Below are 11,701 nucleotides of genomic sequence, written 5' to 3'. Positions count from 1 at the left end.
TATTGCAGAATTACAGAACAATAATAATGTCCATTGGTTACCTCACCTGGTCAAAGAAATACAGTGGTCGGGGTCTTAAATCTGTCATTATTAATAATTCCACTCAATTACAAACTCAACATATTGTCTAGATCTGGTGCCAAATACACACATTTGAACCCAAGTAGAAGAAGAGAAGCGAGTGCAGGTGTCCGTCAGAATAACATTGGACAAACCTCCCTTTTCATCTAGCTATTAGTGTAAATGTAACCTTCATCCTTTTAGTTTGATTTTGCGGAAACGTGTTGCCTGGATACACTGCACAGGGCGGTCTATAAATGTGTTCACGCACCAGAAATGATAAAAATCCTGTAAACAATCTGAAAAAACAACATCGACAATTACAAACCACCGGATCACTCCTCTTCTACAAGTAGAATGTGGCTCGAGCACGTGATAACTTGCAAACACAAGTTATGCGAAACAAAGTGGTCCCTGTCCCCCAGTGCACAGAGAGAGCCCAGCAACTTGAGATGGACGCGCTAGCACATATTTGGATGATAGTTTAGATCAAGGGCTCTCTTTATTATGTATTTGTTACTCATTTAAACGACTAGTGTCATAGTGATAATGTGTATGCACATTTGATCATCTATTTGACTTTGATAATACATCATATTCCATTTCATACTATATATTGAAATGGGTCAACAAAGTTAATATAGAATCGCAAACTCAGACTCTCCAAACAGCATTTATGCACTAGCCTACACTCCTTTCTTGTCATTAAGATCGGACGTGTTTAGTTTTCTCTTTTGAGGTCAAGAAGTAGTGCAACTTCTTGACCTCAAAAGAGAAAACTAAACACGTCCTATCTTAGTGACAAGAAAAGAGTGTAGGCTAGTATATAAATGCGGTTTGGGAAGTCTGAATCATTAATGGCTCAGCTGCCTCTACCGGGGCAGGCAGGCTATCCCTTGAGCACAGCCAGCCACAGGCTGCAGCTGATGACTGTTTCAGAATATGTCCACTGGAGGCTCCCAGCAGTTCATGCGTCACTTCATTCCTGCCGCTGATCATGGCGGAGCTCGAGACAATGCAGTCTGAACTGGAGGCGCCCGAAGTTCTCAATGGGGACGCCGGCGAGAACGATGAGAAAGAGTACGAGGAGCCCTCGGAATCAGGGAAGAAAAAGAGAAGAAAAAAGAAAAAGAATAAGACTGCTGCTCCAGGTAAGACGCATGACATTGTGGATAAATGCCGTTTTGAAAATAGCCAATTATTGAGGGCTCCCATTTGTGCCATAGCGTAAAAAAGCAGTAAAGCACAGTTGTCCCGTACCTGTGAGGGAAAACCTGGTCCCTGTCCCGTTATGAGGGCAAACTGGCAGATGCACATCTGGAAACTGGGCAATGCCTCTCTCGAGGCTTGACATGTCTCTTCTTCTATTGGTTTGATGGAGTGTTGTCCAATTCGAATATTGAAGGATGTTGCTTTCAACAGTAATAGGCAGATACCAGATCAATTGTCTGTGCGTGACCGTGATATTCCAGGAGTTTTCAGCACTTGCCTTGCCTTATAAAAGAGCTCCACTAGGGCTAAAAAATAAAGCATGCTCTAGCATTACATTAATTGCTGACAAAACTATGTGACAAGCAAAGGCTATCTTATCTTGTCAAAACACATGTGGACTTATTTTCTGGAGCACGTTTAACTATTTCTCTATAGACTAGAGAAGTCCCGTTTCAGAAGGGCTAAATGGCATGGCATAATCCTGCAAGGTACCTACATATGCCCTTGGGATATTGATTCCTAAGGTATAGATTGAAATTATGCATGGCTCCTGCCAAGTTCTGATCACAGTCTATGCACTTTCTCAAAATGACTCAGAACCATGAACAATTTACTCAATGAGTGTGTGTGTGCGCGCACATGTGTGTATGTGTGTATGACTTTGCAGCAGGGACAAATGAGGCTGAGGGGGATGGAGATACCGGAGGAGGTGTTGGTGATGTGACGAAACAGTTGGAGCAGCAAGCTCTGCTGGAGGACAAAGAGAAGGAGGACGATGGAGTGGATGGTAACGACTCTTTGACTTCAACTTCATCATCCTCATTCACTATCATCATTCACTATCATCATTCACTATCATCATTCTCATACTCAAACTCATGTGACACGGGCTTGGTGTCATTTAGTGTGGTGCATTAACAAACTACATCAACTGCAAGAACGGCACTGGGTATTGTGACTGAACCACTTCTCAAGACCTCTTTAACGTCATTATCACCATCATCATTGTCGTTATCATTCTCATACGGATCTTGAAGGCCCGATTTGCTCCTTTAATCCTACAAACTCCGAATTTGACGTGACATGAGTTTGCATCTGCTGTGGTGGTGCATTAATGTAACTTCTTAAGCGTAAACAGTTAACTGCAGGCACTGTGAATTGTGACTGAACACGTCATGTTTGCTAAGAGAATAAGCCATGTGTTTTCAACAGATGGAGAAGATGTTGAGAACTCAGCAGGGAAAAAGAAGAAGAAGAAGAAGAAGAAGAAAGGAGGTGAGTTTGTTCTTGCCATTGACGTTGGCATTTTTTCCTCCGCTGCATGGTTTGAGTTCCTTCTGTTACATCAGTGGATACACAGACAACCTTTGATGGCTCACAGATGGCATAAAAAAACATATTGGCATTTGTTTGACCCGAGGAGGTTTGTTTCTTGAGAAGAGATTGCCTCTAGAACACTGTTTGTACACCTGTAATGTTATACACATGACATTATACGTTATTTTACCTTGTAAGCATATACTGTCATACTGCTTGTATAACAGGGATCCCTAATTACATTCAGCCGTAGGATGATTTTTCCTTCAGCTGATGGCCAGGGGGCCGGAACATAGTTCTAAATAATTTGTACATTGCAAATTGGCCTCAAGAATCCCAAACAGACATAATATTTGACATAAACAGAATCATTTCAATCCTGCATTACATTAGGATACGATCAGATATAGTTGAAGTCGGAAGTTTACATACACTTTGGTTGGAGTCATTAAAACTTGTTTTTCAACCATTCCACAAATTTTTTGTTAACAAACTACAGTTTTGGCAAGTCGGGTAGGACATCTACTTTGTGCATGACACAAGTAATTTTTCCAACAATTGTTTACAGACAGATTATTTCACTTATAATTCACTGTATCACAATTCCAGTGGGTCAGAAGTTTACATACACTAAGTTGACTGTGCCTCTAAACAGCTTGGAAAATTCCAGAAAATGATGTCATGGCTTTAGAAGCTTCTGATAGGCTAATTGACATCATTTGAGTCAATTGGAGGTGTACCTGTGGATGTATTTCAAGGCCTACCTTCAAACTCAGTGCCTCTTTGCTTGACATCATGGGAAAATGAAAATAAATCAGCCAAGACCTCAGAAAAAAAAGAAGAAAAAAGCATGTACTGTGACAATATGTTACCATGTGTTGCTAATAGCAACAATGGGTTGGACATCTGCAGAGGCTAACCTCTCTCTACTTCTCTTCCCCTGTCCTCTTCTCTTCTCGTCCTCCCCTCCCTCCTTCCTCTCCCTCCTTCCCTCTCCTATCTGGGCCACAGTGAAGGGACAGACTGACCCTCCCTCCATCCCTATTTGTGAGCTGTATCCCAGTGGAGACTTCCCAAAAGGAGAGGAGTGTGAATATCCCCCATCTAAAGACGGGTATGTCACCTCTACCAAGTGCATTGGCTTTATGCAGTGCGGTGGTCATAGATCCTATCGAGGCCTCTGTGGTTTACACTCCATCATACTTCATACTCTGATACCTAATAAAAATATTGGATGTGCCTCAATTCTGTCTTTATCCACTTTATTGGTTTGATCAAGGTTAAATATAATAACGAATTAGACACAAACTCATCTATAGCTGCATACACTGCATTAAAATGTACACACACTACCGGTATGTTCATCTATACCTGCATTATAAACTGCAGTGTATGCTGCATCATTTCCTGAACGTTTTGTTTGATATCATAATCCCATTAGAAAACATTTGCATAATGAGATGATAAAGAATGTGCTGTCTGTGGGGTGTGTGTACAGAAAGTGTGTGTGTGTGTGCATTTGTGACTGTTCATACATGTCTGTGTGTGTGTATGTCTCCGTGTGACTCCATGTGACACCGGCGTGTGCGCACACACACACACGCACACACACACACATACGAAAACGCACATGGAGTGTGTGTTCCTCACCACCAGGCGCAGTGCAGCGTGGAGGACCACCCACGAGGAGAAGAGGGTCCTAGACAAGGCTAACGAGGAGATGTGGAATGACTTCCGTCAGGCTGCCGAGGCCCACAGACAGGTCCGAAACTACGTCAATACCTGGATCAAACCTGGGATGACCATGATTGACATCTGGTGAGGTTCATTCACAAATCATATAGGCCTTGGAACTTTACAAACTGTCATGTTATACTACTTGCCTGTTATTCACTTCAGTCATATTGTTTATTGATGCATTTGAGATTCTTGAGTGATTCTCAGTCCTGCACCCTGAGAGTCGTCGTAACTGTAGGTTTTCTGTCCTAGATCAGCAGTGAAACACCTGATTTCGTTCATCAACGGATCTTTAACACCTTGATTAGCTAAATCAGGTGTTTCACTGCTGAGCTGGTTCTGGAGCACTACAGGGGCAGCATTGAAGATCATTGAGTGAGACTTTATTAACCTGCATGGTTAACCTGTGTTGCTGAAGTGAAAATATCCTGAATGTGACACCTGTCCATGTCTGCCGTGGTCCCTGTCTGTCAGTGAGCGGTTGGCGGACTGTTCTATAAGTGAGACTTTATTCAATTGTACAGTTAACCTAAAAAAATACTAAATAATGGAAACACTTGAGGAAATGAGGGATACAAATTACATTGAAAGCAGGTGATTCCACACAGGTGTGGTTCCTGAGCTAATTAAGCAATTAACATTCCATCATGCTTAGGGTCATGTATAAAAATGTAGGGCAGGTCATTATTTTGCCTACCATGGCTATGCCCCCATAGGATAACAATTATTCCATCCACAGGGCACTAGTGGTCACTTTATTGTTTGATGAGCATGAATACTATGTAAACCATATGCCATGGCCGTCTCAGTCACCAGATCGTAACCCAATTGAACACTTATGAGAGATTCTGGAGCGGTGCCTGAGACAATTTTCCACCACCATCACCAAAACACCAAATGATGGAATTGCTCGTGGAACAGTGGTGTCGACACTTGTAGAATATATGGCAAAGTGCTTTGAAGTTGTTCTGGCTCGTGGTGGCCTAACACTTTATGTTAGGTGTTTCCTTTGTTGTGGCAGTCACCTGTATGTTGCTGAAGTGAACATATCCTGTATGTTAAACCTGACCTCTTGTGTCAACAGTGAGCGGTTGGAGGGTTGTAGTAGGAGGCTAATCAAGGAGAATGGTCTGAAGGCTGGCCTGGCATTCCCCACTGGCTGCTCCATCAACCACGTTGCTGCCCACTACACACCCAACGCTGGAGACCCCACAGTACTGCAGTATGACGACGTCTGCAAGATAGACTTTGGCACGCACATCAACGGTCAGTTAACACGCTGACACTCAGTTTCTGTTCAGTCTGTAGTTTTGTTTTGTGTTACTTCAATCAATCAATCAATCACATTTATTTATAGAAATAAACTTTGTCACACACCTAAATGGTCAGCACTGGCACTGAGTTCTGTCAATCTCTCAATAAAATGTTTTTAGAAAGCTTGTTTCAAATCAAATGTTATTTTTCACATGTGCCAAATACAACATTTCGGTGAAATGCTTACTTATGAGCCCTTAACCAAGCATGCTAAGAAAAAAAGAACAAATAAGTGTAAAAAGTTGAAAATAGAAAATTAAAGTGACAAATAATTAAACTGCAGCAGTAAAATAACAAGCAAGGCTATATACAGGGGGTAACGGTACAGAGTCCGTGTGCGGGGGCACCGGTGAGTTGAGGTAAAATTGCATCAGCAGTTGTCACAAAGTGCTTTACAGATACCCGGCCTAATGTATGTATCTGGTTGCACTTGCATTTTAAAGCAATAATAGTCCATCCGCAATACTGCAGGTTTTTGTTCCAGCAATTGAATCCCATCACATCTGATTCAACTAATCAACTGATCTTCAACACCTTGATTAGCTGAATCGGGTGTTCGTTCCACTGCTGAGCTGGTACATAAACCTGGAGTACTGCAGTCTCTCCAAAAGCAGGATTGAGGATCCCTCTTTTACTGTCTGCCTTGCCTTGCCTGATACACTTGTTTAAGTATAAAATGGTAAAATGGTACGGTAGTTGCATGATAATTAGCTAGTAATTACACTCCTTGAATATCAGAATAACAGCTGAAACAAGCCGTCAGAAAAAGCATTACCTCCTCATGTCCTTTATGTTCATGTTGTTGGTGTTTTAGGTCGAATCATTGACTGTGCCTTTACCGTGACCTTCAACCCAAAGTATGACAGACTACTGGAGGCTGTGAGAGATGCTACCAACACAGGCATCAAGGTAACTCAGCCCATTCATCCATGACTTTGGTTCCAATGGCTCAGTGGGTTAGAGCATGATGCTGGCAACACTATTTGGGTTTGATTCCCACATGGGCCACAAATACTGAATATACTGTATTCTGTCACCGTTAATGTTGACACGTCTGTAAGCCGCATGGATAAAAGCTTCTGCTAAATGACCACATCTTGGATACTAGCTAACATAAGAGGATGTGCGATGTAACTCTCACTCATCACTCGTCTGATAATAAGCTCTGTGGAGATGGTTGATGAATGCTTGTGTACGTGTCAACTCTTGTCCATTTGTGATCCCTGTGGAGAGAGCTCGTTTAAGTTTAAAGCATTTTCCCAGTGTGCAGGGATAGATGTGCGTCTATGTGACGTGGGTGAAACCATCCAGGAGGTCATGGAGTCTTATGAGGTGGAGATAGATGGGAAAACATACCAAGGTATCAGGCTCCTTCTGTTTGTCTGTCTCTCTGTTTGTTGGTTTGTTTATATAGGAAACTGTTTGCCTCTTTTTACGTTTGCTGGTTTGATTTGGGAAATTACAATGACAGATATATAAAGATATATTTATATATAAAGATATATAAATATGAGAACTATAGAAATACTGCAGGTATATTAATACATATAAATGATTGCTTTAAAAAAATCTTTCTATATATTTTTTTTTCCCCTATGTAGTAAAGCCAATCAGGAACCTCAATGGCCACTCCATCGGACAGTACAGGATACACGCAGGCAAGACTGTTCCCATCGTCAAGGGAGGAGAAGCTACCAGGATGGAGGTAACCTTAATCCTCTAATGCTCATTTGTACTGAAGGTTTTTCAGATACTTCAGTACAATTTAATCAAACAGTCTTTTCAGAGGCGTGGGTTCAAATTACACTACTGCCACCAAATGTAATAGGGACTGGATGTTAAATAGGGACTGGATGTTATTCATTTGAACAGAAGGTTTTTTGAGATGTTACTTCGGGTACAATTTAGTAAAACTTCTTATTTTTTCCCTGCCATGTTTGCAACAACAAACTCAAGGTACACATCTCCTCTCTTGCAAGTTTGATCAGTTCAGAATGTCTATCTTTTAAAAACGTAGCATATAATTAAAACCCTTGATTAAGTGTTATTGAAAGAACATCTCTAGACTATGTAGAGTTACAACACAGTGGCGAGATGAGCTCGGATTCACATCTCTCTCTCTCTCACACACACACACATACACACACACTCCAACACCTCCTTAGGCACCCTCTTCGGGGCTTTAATTACACCTTTAATCACATTACCAGCCAGAAGCATCAAGTAATGAGTAGCGCCACTTGTTGAAACTCCTCATTGCATCTCGAAGCACATTGCGTTTTCACCACTCAAAGTCAATTAATGACCATTTACCTCACTAAAGGAGAAGATATCGCCTAGATACCTGCATAGATACCTGCCCCAGGAAACGTACCTTGGTCCCAGACCTGTGTGTGCTGTCTAGTATTCCTGTGGTCATTGTTGGTTGAGGTGCACTAGCCTAAGGTCACAAATCTAGGCTAGTGGACCCCCCCACCCCACCCACCCCCGCCAAGACAGCTGCAATGCTTAACTCAGTTTGGACAGAATTGAACCTTTTTAATTGGCAAGCTGCTGAGTGGTGCGTTTTGCTGATGTTTCCAACGGAAGCCAGGGAGAGAGGCAATGAGTTGCTGATGTGGCATGTTTGAGGGTTATATTTTTAGCCGGAGTGAGTGTTGGTGCGTTAGGGCCATTACCCTCTTTGTGTGAGGGTGTGTGTGTGTGTGTGGTGTGCTTGCTTACATGGTGGTGTGTGCTTGTCTCTCTATGTGGAGTGTATTGGTGTCAGCGGGGCGTGCCACGGGGCTGCTCTCATTTTGAGTGATTATCTGAGCAGACAGAGAGGGAGGGAGGGTGTCGCAATGTTATCAGCTAATACCACAGGGCCTTGAACAACCACAAAGACCTGATAGAGAGCTGATGAGCTCTGTGTGTTTGAGCGGGGAAAGAGGAGGTAGTGTGTGTGTGTGTGTGTGTGATAAAGACCTCTTCAATAGATCACACCCAGATTGTGTGTGTGAGAACACTTTAAGAGATGATGGAGTAACTGTAATGACATTGAGAAAAATGTTTGCTCATCTATCATGTTGATTCTTGTAAAAAAAAGGTTATCAATGGTATCTCTCCCTGTTTCCTTGTGGCTGTTCCCAATTGCCAGTAGTGGCTTTCAGTTTGAAGAACTTTGGTCTTATGTAAATTGCAGATGGATTACGGTCAATCAGTTGTTTCTAATCTGCTGAGTTTACTGTGTCCTCTTCTACCCTTATGCTCCACAGGAAGGTGAGGTGTACGCAATCGAGACATTTGGCAGCACAGGAAGGGGAGCGGTTCACGATGACATGGAGTGCTCACATTACATGAAGAACTTCAATGTTGGACACGTGCCAATAAGGTTGGTCGCTCGGTTCGGTCGGTGCTCGCTGAGTGAGAGCCTCACCTGATTTTAATGCTGATTGATGATACGGAACATCAATGCTAAGTAGAATGCTACACTGAGTGTACAAAACATTACCAACACAGGCATAGACTGACCAGGTGAAAGCTATCCCTTATTGATGTCACCTGTTAAATCCACTTCAATCAGTGTAGATGAGGGAGGAGACAGGTATACACAATCCTTGAGACATGGATTGTGTAATCTTGCCATTCAGATGGTGAATGGTCAAGACAAAACCTTTGAATGGGTTATGGTAGTAGGTGCCAGGCGCACCAGTTTGAGTATTAAGAACTGCAACGCTGCTGGGTTTTTCACGCTCAACAGTTTCCCATGTGTATCAAGAATGTTTTAAATGTACCTTTATTTACCTTTAAGAACAAATTCTTATTTTCAATGACGGCCTGTTGAGGGGCAGAACGACAGATTTGCACTTTGCCAGCTCGGGGGGTTTGAACTTGTAACCTTCTGGTTACTAGTCCAAAGCTCTAACCACTAGGCTACCCTGCCGCCCCGAATGGTCCACCACCCAAAGGACATCCAGCCAACTTGACACAAATGTAGAAAGCATTGGAGTCAACATGGGCCATCATCCCTGTGGAACGCTTTCAACACATTGTAGAGTCCATGCCCCGATGAATTGAGGCTGTTCTGAGGGCAAAAGGGTGTGCAACTCAATATTAGGAAGGTGTTCCTAATGTTTTGTATACTCTGTAGATTTAATTTGGTCTTGACTCTGTTAAAGACATCAGAGACACTCATGGCACTCAAGGGCATTGACACTGTGCAGAATGACAGCTTACCAAATAACTACTCATTATTGCGATCAAGATTTGTGAATTATTCTTACACTATGACTACACCGGGCCCTGAGCGTGTGTTGATTTTGTTTATCCCCACCAGACATGATCTTGACACTCAGCTTAAAATACCAAAACCAACTGTGAACCAACTGTATTCACTTGGGGACAGGTCGAAACACACATGAAACATGCATGGACATTTAGGTGGATAGCTGTTGCTAGCAGTTTGTCCTGGCAGATGAACATTGGGTTGTTATTTTACCTGATCATGCACATGTTCCCCTTTTTATCAGGTTCTTTGTAGAATTTTGACCCGGATCATACAAAAATGGTGTGTTTCTCATCAATAAAAAAAGGAACCTAGTTAGTTGTTAGTTGTCTCTGATTAATATCTCCTCGTTCGTCTTTCAAGCAAACGAGTGAGGTTGTATCTTCGTGAAAACCAATAAGGAGATGGGAGAGGCAGGACTTGCAGCGTGTCAAGCGTCTCAAATTAACCTAACGTAGCAGGCAAAATAAGGAATGCCTGAACGGGGTACACATCCAGTTTTCAGGAAAAAAAAAAGCTAGGTTGAAGATACTGTATCCCTAAAAGCCAGATGTTTCCGACTTGTATCATTCCCGCTGAGGGTGGTCTCAAATAGAACCAAGTTCTATTTTAGCATTTGTCATAGCATAAGCTCATTGGCATGTACGAGTAGTGTAGATGAAATGATTGACTAACATGTATGTATACATTCATTTTTGCAACACTCACGCATACAATGTGGCCGATGTAGTCAGGGTGTTAGGACTGTACTGACCTGTTATTTAAAAAAACATACTTATCACTGAAGGGCATTGGTGCACGCCTCACATTTTCTACTGCTTGAGTACCGGAATATTACATTAAAATGAGTACTATTAAACTAAATTAAAATGAGTACTGGCACCTTTTTCATTCTACTTCAAGCGTTGCTGAAGGGTTACTGTCACGCCTTTCCTGTGTGTTCCCTCTCCTCTCTCCCTGTTCTGCGTCAAGACTTCCCAGGGCCAAGCATCTGCTAAACGTGATCAATGAGAACTTCGGGACATTGGCGTTCTGCCGCCGCTGGTTGGACCGGCAGGGAGAGAGCAAGTACTTGATGGCCCTGAAGAACCTGTGTGACCTGGGTATCATAGACCCGTACCCGCCGCTCTGCGACACAAAGGGCTCCTACACCGCTCAGTACGAACACACCATCCTGCTCAGGCCCACTTGTAAGGAAGTGGTGAGCCGCGGGGATGACTACTGAGCATTTTCCGTAGGCCGGCTGACCTCAAACCAGGGAGAACGGGAAGAGAAAGAATGAGAGAAGATAAATCAGGGTCCTGTTCATTAGGGCACAGAACTTTTGTAAATGTTTTGCAACAGAAAATGATATTGAGTGTTTCTTATTGGACAAGTCCAGTTAGTCCCTCTGTGTTGTTTTTTCTTCTTCTTCCGTTTGGTGCCTAATGAACACAACCCAGTAAAACACAGACAGGAATCCTCACTAGACATTTATTCAACGTTGTTGTGACGTAATTTTAAGTTGCCTAAATCCAAACCTTCAGTAGCTTCAAGAGTTTTAGCAAGAGCATGAGACTGGTGTCAAGGAAGTAGCTAACTTATGACATGTATTATTTCAAAGGATCAAGCCAATAAATAAGGGCATATAAAAAGCAAGAAATATAATCTTGACATTTTCTTTATCATACTTAGTTGATTGCTATATTGCTTATTTAGAATAAAATGAAATATGCAAAATTGCTCCCTCTGTTTTGGGTGGACACCTCAATATATGACTTAATAGTGCAAAGCTTCAATGCCTTGGAAAGAACC

General features: G+C 42.3%; 1 protein-coding gene across 1 annotated transcript; it reads left to right on the top strand.

Annotated features, from left to right (window-relative positions):
* Positions 1-851: 851 nt before the first annotated feature.
* On the top strand, positions 852-11,627 carry LOC110525089 (methionine aminopeptidase 2). The gene is made up of 11 exons (XM_021605039.2): positions 852-1,211; positions 1,940-2,059; positions 2,485-2,547; positions 3,601-3,703; positions 4,246-4,407; positions 5,411-5,592; positions 6,455-6,549; positions 6,904-7,000; positions 7,242-7,345; positions 8,898-9,013; positions 10,880-11,627. The coding sequence occupies exons 1-11, from the start codon at positions 1,058-1,060 to the stop codon at positions 11,130-11,132; spliced, it is 1,449 nt and encodes a 482-aa protein (XP_021460714.1). The 5' UTR covers positions 852-1,057; the 3' UTR covers positions 11,133-11,627.
* Positions 11,628-11,701: the final 74 nt, after the last annotated feature.

Source organism: Oncorhynchus mykiss, chromosome 1 (genome assembly GCF_013265735.2).
Source record: "Oncorhynchus mykiss isolate Arlee chromosome 1, USDA_OmykA_1.1, whole genome shotgun sequence".
NCBI classification, from domain to species: domain Eukaryota; kingdom Metazoa; phylum Chordata; class Actinopteri; order Salmoniformes; family Salmonidae; genus Oncorhynchus; species Oncorhynchus mykiss.
Note: the sequence above shows the minus strand (reverse complement) of the source record. Positions and strands in the feature narration are given on the sequence as shown.

Bases quoted from the DNA above. Each gene is read 5' to 3' on its own strand.
- LOC110525089 (XM_021605039.2), top strand. From the start codon at position 1,058: ATGGCGGAGCTCGAGACAATGCAGTCTGAACTGGAGGCGCCCGAAGTT. The intron at 2,060-2,484 runs GTAACGACTCTT...TGTTTTCAACAG, and splicing joins GGAGGACGATGGAGTGGATG to ATGGAGAAGATGTTGAGAAC. The intron at 2,548-3,600 runs GTGAGTTTGTTC...TCTGGGCCACAG, and splicing joins GAAGAAGAAGAAGAAAGGAG to TGAAGGGACAGACTGACCCT.